The following is a 5,779-nucleotide window of genomic DNA, read 5'->3' as shown; positions in this document are numbered from 1 at the left end:
GTATATGATGGAAACAACTTCAAACCAGGGGGTGCAACAGCACCCCTAGTTCCAGCATAGCTCCTGATTTGCTGGGGTGCACCTGCATAGCTGGGATTGCAGGAGAGTGCCTTTTGCTCCTCCACTAGCTCATTGCTTTGCTGCTTACTAATGCAGAGGGAATAGTTCGACTCCCCTTCACCCCCAGCTCAGGCACCTTTCACCATTTTTTTTTTTCTACAAACCCTTTAAGCCGGTTCCCTTTTGCTCAGCAGGGCCGCTCTATGCCCAGCGGAGGGCGGGGAGCAGCAGCCCCTCGGCTGGGAGCCCCTGTGCCTTGGCGGGCGCTGGAGAAGGAGGGGGCGCTGCCTGGGATTAGCCAGGCCCAGCCGCCCAGAGGAAGTCCCTGCTTTGCCTGCAGCGGGTGCAGGGATGGGAAGTCAAGTGAAAGTGAAATCAGCAACGGGGGGAGGGGAGGCGCTGGTCTGTGCAGGAGCTGCCGCTGCTCGGCTCTGTGCCTGCCCATCCCGCAGCCCGCCCGAGCCCGGAGCCCCCATGTCCCACAGGCGGGGAGCGCGGGAGAAGGCGGAGGCCGCCCCCGCCCAGAGGCACAGCCACAAGCGACCCAGGAGCCAGCGCGAGCCCCCGGCTGGCAGCAGCGGGGGCTGCAGGGCGCTGGAGCGGCATGAGCAGAAGAGGAAGAAGCGGGAGGTGCAGCAGATCCAGCAAATCCAGCACCTGGAGTCCTTGTAAGGGGTTCGGGGGGAGCAGACGGAGAGTCCCCGGGACAAGCCCCCCTGTGCCTGGGGAGCTGCCCGCCAGTGCCCCCACCCGTTGCTGACCCGTCATTGCAGAGCTGGGGCCTGTCCAGCGGCAGCTCTCCGTTTTAGGGCTACCCTCTGCTTCTGGGACAGGCTGAACCCAAACCCCGCACTCTCGCTAGCCCATCCCCTGGTATTTGAGCATTGTCAAATAGATCATAACACGCTGTTGAACTAGGTCCCTGGGAGGGCGCTGGAAATCCAGATTGAAACGTAGAGGCGGCATTTGTTGTTGGCTGATGTATTTGGCCTTTATAGATAATTAAAATACACCAATGATTTTATTTTATAAATGAAAATTACAAAGGGGGTGGACGTAACCCCATGCACAGGCCCAGACCCTGTACTGGTTACCTTTGTTCCTGACAGGAATAATCAGCGTAGGAAGCCAGAGCAGGAGTTTTATTTACAAAATGCAGTAGGACCCATACCAGAAAATGTTCTCATATGTCCCTCTTTTTGAGGACTGTCACTCAGCATAGTTCCAAAGTTACTTAAGTTCCCCCCAAAATCTGTGTCCATTCACTTTTATCGTTGAAAGTTATATACATTAGAAATGCAGAATCATTAAACTGATGCTATAGAGCTCTCTACACTGAGGAATCAGTCCCATCACTTTTTAACTTCACTGCGTGAATAATATTTTGATGGCCTCAATTTGGGCCACTGTCACACTTTGTATCTTACATTTGGGCCTTGGCAGAGTGAGAGGTATACCATTCTGTGGCTACTGTTGTGGCTGTGGTTCAGCCTCTCTGGTCTCTTTAGGGTCAGGGAACTTGAAGCAGAGGGGAAAATATGTAGCCAGTGTTTCACGCGCTGTGCACAAGTCTTCTGGTGGGCACCTGTGTGCAGTGACCTTCCAAATGTGGCCCATTTTGCATAGAAATAGGTCCAGAATTTGTTGTTGTTGCTATGCCCACCAATTTCTCTGAACATTTTACAGAAGGCAGCCAGTCTGTCCATTCTCTATATACCCATCCACGTGAACATAGGTAAAAAGAAGTTCTGTCACCCAGTGCCTTTTAAAAAAGTGTCCTTCCTCCAGCTCCTTCCCTGATTTTGTATCTGTCCAGTTTGATTTTTAAGTGACATTTCGAAGAAAGCGTGAGACCTGTAGTTTGATAGCAAAGCATGATCAGCAGGATCCCTTTGGAGTGAATGAAAAAATGTACAATGTACAAGGCTTAAGATGTGCTGAATGATTCCTCTGATGCTGTAAAATATGTGTGTGCCTTAATTTATGAAAAGGGGGTTGAGACAGGTGGAAATATCATGGGCTGCAATCATAATTTAATGTTAATTCCTTCACAGTGGGAGTAGGGATTTCTTCTTGTGAATTACTCCAGACAGTGCTCTAAGTGTTGCTATTGTTAAGAAGAGGATCAAATGATACCTTGGCATTGAACACCCGTGTGTACATTGTCTCCACTGGTGTCTTCCAAGTCAGATCTGCCCACTGTATGGACAAAAACAAGTCTCTCTTTCTATTGTCAACGCTGCTGATCCAGCATTGGTGCAGAACAGCCTCCTGAGTCATCAACAAAACTATCATTGAAGCTCTCTTCAGATTAGTTATTGGTGATGTTGAATGTACTAGAGAGACAGTTTGATTATCCTGTACTAGGTTGAGCTTGTAGTGCTGGCAGTAAGAAAATTCTTGCTTTGACATTGTCAGTTGAGCATATTTATGACTCAGTGTTGGAAAAAATAAATATGAAGTGGCAAGATGTCATTTTTCTTACCATAGCTGGACTTTCGAGATGAAAGAGTTGTGAATTTCTGGCAGCTAGGGCTCAATTGGATGCACGAAATATCACTATAAAGCAGCATAATGAAGTTGTCATTTCCAAGCAAACACAAAACCAAAGCACGTTTGCAGATTAGAGTGGATTGTGTTATTTGCAAGAAGACTTTTCTTTTTTTGGCTATTTAGAAACACTACAAGCATCACTTCACTCTGTTTGCATCCGTGTGTTGCATTGTGGCTGCTACACTTCTTAAGGAGTGTAATTAAGTAAAGTTTTAGGCCAAGTATGTTTAAATTATATGAAATTTTTAATTTTATAACATTAAACAGCTTTGTTTTGTCCATGTATATGTCTGATGCTAAGTTATAGAAAATAATGTTAATACAGCTATATTTTTATTGTTTTCCAGCTATGAGAAACCTCCTCCAGGGCTAATTAAGGTTAGTAAATTGTAATAAATGTTTTGTATTTAAAAGAAACTGTAAACACTGGTTGGAATCCTGAGTTCATTAAAGTCATTAGAAGTTTTATCATTGGCTTTGGGGGAATCAGATCCACCTTGTATGATTCCCTCTCTCCTTGCCATTAACATCACATTAAATTAGCATGTGATCTTTTGTGGAATTCCTCTTACCAGATTCAAAGAGTCATAATTTAGTGTTTGCAACTTAAACAAAAACTGCCGCATATAAAGGCTATTGTAATCACTATATTCAATTACAGAGAAGAGAAAATCAATAAAAATTGAAAAGTGTTTAATTCTTTTAATTTAATTAAGTGTTGGACTAAATGGAACAGGAGGGAAGCAATTCAGCAAGAATATTCAGGCTTGAAGGGAAAGGTTAAGGATAGCAAAAAAGAAAAATGAGTTAATGCTACTAAAAGAGTATAACTTTATGGGTATAAAGGAGGAAAGGAATATCAGAGAGAAAGTAGATCCATTAGTAAATGATGACATATACTTATACACTTGGGTTATTTGTTTTAAAATAAGCTAGACGAAAAAGGGGTTTTGTTTTGCTTATCATTTCTATAGGAAGATGAAACTAAGCCAGAAGACTGCATACCTGATGTACCAGGCAATGAACATGCCCGAGAATTCCTGGCTCATGCCCCAACTAAAGGACTCTGGATGCCATTAGGAAAAGAAGTCAAAGTTATGCAGTGTAAGTGCAAGAAGCATCCCAATTTCATTGGGCCTTTTTCTTTTATAAATCTTTTGACTTTAGGCAAAAAAATCTTAGCGATACGTGACTATGCAATATAAAAGATGAATTCCAGATATATTGACTTCATATTGATATAATAGCAGCCAATATCATGAGGGCTTTTGTAGATATGCAGACTGAATTTAACGATTTGTTTCTCTTTACTGTGCTCCAGCTACATAAAGATGTTTTCCATTAATGTTTTTAATTGGTTGTGAGCTGACTCAAAGATTCAGTTTGCTTCTGTTTTACTAAAGGTTGGAGATGTAAACGTTATGGACACAGAACAGGAGATAAAGAATGCCCATTCTTTATTAAAGGCAATCAGAAATTGGAACAATTCAGAGTAGTAAGTAAAAATATTATAGTATTGGTTGTATTTTTCATTAATGATGATGATGGCTTATCTTGCAAGTGAAAAGAAGTCTGTTAGGTTATGGTCTATAAAGGATTTTCCACTGTGTCTAGTATCATATTGATGTTGAAACCTGACCAGAGTCCTCTTATTAGAGAAAAATGTCTCTCTTCATACACAGATGTGATTGAATGTATTATTAATTTTCAGAAAACCCACTCTTTAAATGGAAGATAATAATTATTTGCATATAAATTATAAGTCTTCAAGAAACTTTCAACCATTATATTTAATTAATCTTTTCAACATCAGTTATTTATGATTAAATATCAATGTACTTAAAAACTCTGTTAACAAATAATCAGCGGTGAGTTGCCCAGGTAACATGAAGAGATTTAGATTACCTTGCATCAAATGAGCTTATAGACCAAGCTATGAGGAGCCACAAGAAAGTTAGGAAGATATTCAAAGAGCAAATGATGGAGAAATTTTAGAAATACCTTATCTGTAAAACTCCAATGTAATTTGTCTTACATTTCACAGAAAAATTCTATCCTGGGATGAGATAGCATATGTAAAATTTCAGGGGGATTGTTTAGATAGAATGAGTAAAGGGAGGGGTTGGGAATAAAACTTAAAATAGGAAGATAGCTTCTTCCTTAACTATGGATGGGCAAAATGCCTTCCACATATGGGATTCCATACATGAGTGCTGGTGCCTAGTAGGTATTCTCCTTTATGCTAATGTACAGGTGTCTCTGCAATACAGCTTGACCATAGAAATAGTGGCAGAGAAAAAATTGGAAGATTATTTTTATTACCCTAGGGCCTAGGAATCCTGTTTATAGACCAGGACCCCATTGTGCTTGGTGCTGTACAAACACCTGCCTCCAGGAGCTTAGCCAAGAGACAACAGAGGAGACAATACTGACAGATGGAGTACGAGGAAACAATGAGACAATATTGTTCAACATGGGATGCAGTGGTTTAAGCACGCCAGTGTACTAAGTGTGGTCAGGTTGTCTGAGGCATCACAGAAAAAAGGGGTTTAGGAGGAGGATAATGAGGAAGTTTTGCAGATGTTTATGGGGAGCATCTCATAAGCATGAGAGGCAGCATGGGAGAAAGGGCAATGGTGTTTGTTTGCAAATTTAACAAGTGGGCAGTGGAGGCTGGCATCATGGGCTAATCAGAGATGGGAACTGACATCTCGACAGTGAATGAGAGATGAGATAATTAGGGTGGAAGAGAGCCTTGAAAGGGAAGACAAGCAACTTATGTTTGAAGCGATAAAAAAGAAGGAGCCATGGAGGGATACAAAGAGGGAGGTGAAATGGTCAGTGCAATGAGCTAGGAGAATTCTTCTTCGAGTGCTTGCTCATATCCATTCCAAGTAGGTGTGCGCGCGCCGTGTGCACGTTCGTCGGAAGAATTTTCCCCTAGCAACACCCGACGGGTCGGCAGGCGCCCCCTGGGTGGCGCCCTTGCGGCACCGCATATATACCCCTGCCGACCCGTCCGCTCCTCAGTTCCTTCTTACCGCCCGTGTCGGTCGTTGGAACGTGGAGTGCGGCTTAGCTGACCTCCACATCCCTAGCGTTTCACCCGTTCTACCTAGTTCCTAGTTAGTTAGTGTTGTTTAGTAGTTGTTAATAGTTGTTAAGT

The 5,779-nt window shown here is 42.8% G+C and overlaps 1 protein-coding gene across 1 annotated transcript in view; it reads left to right on the top strand.

Moving 5' to 3' along the window:
* The first annotated feature begins 396 nt into the window (after positions 1-396).
* RP9 (RP9 pre-mRNA splicing factor) overlaps positions 397-5,779 on the top strand; it is an 11,759-nt gene continuing 6,376 nt past the window's right edge. The window contains exons 1-4 of the mRNA XM_075062583.1: positions 397-728; positions 2,961-2,991; positions 3,588-3,717; positions 4,017-4,108. Coding sequence (XP_074918684.1) covers positions 412-728; positions 2,961-2,991; positions 3,588-3,717; positions 4,017-4,108 — 570 coding nt within the window. The 5' untranslated portion in view covers positions 397-411. The remainder of the gene's footprint in view (positions 729-2,960; positions 2,992-3,587; positions 3,718-4,016; positions 4,109-5,779) is intronic.

Source organism: Chelonoidis abingdonii, chromosome 2 (genome assembly GCF_003597395.2).
Source record: "Chelonoidis abingdonii isolate Lonesome George chromosome 2, CheloAbing_2.0, whole genome shotgun sequence".
Classification (NCBI taxonomy): Eukaryota; Metazoa; Chordata; order Testudines; family Testudinidae; genus Chelonoidis; species Chelonoidis abingdonii.
Note: the sequence above shows the minus strand (reverse complement) of the source record. Positions and strands in the feature narration are given on the sequence as shown.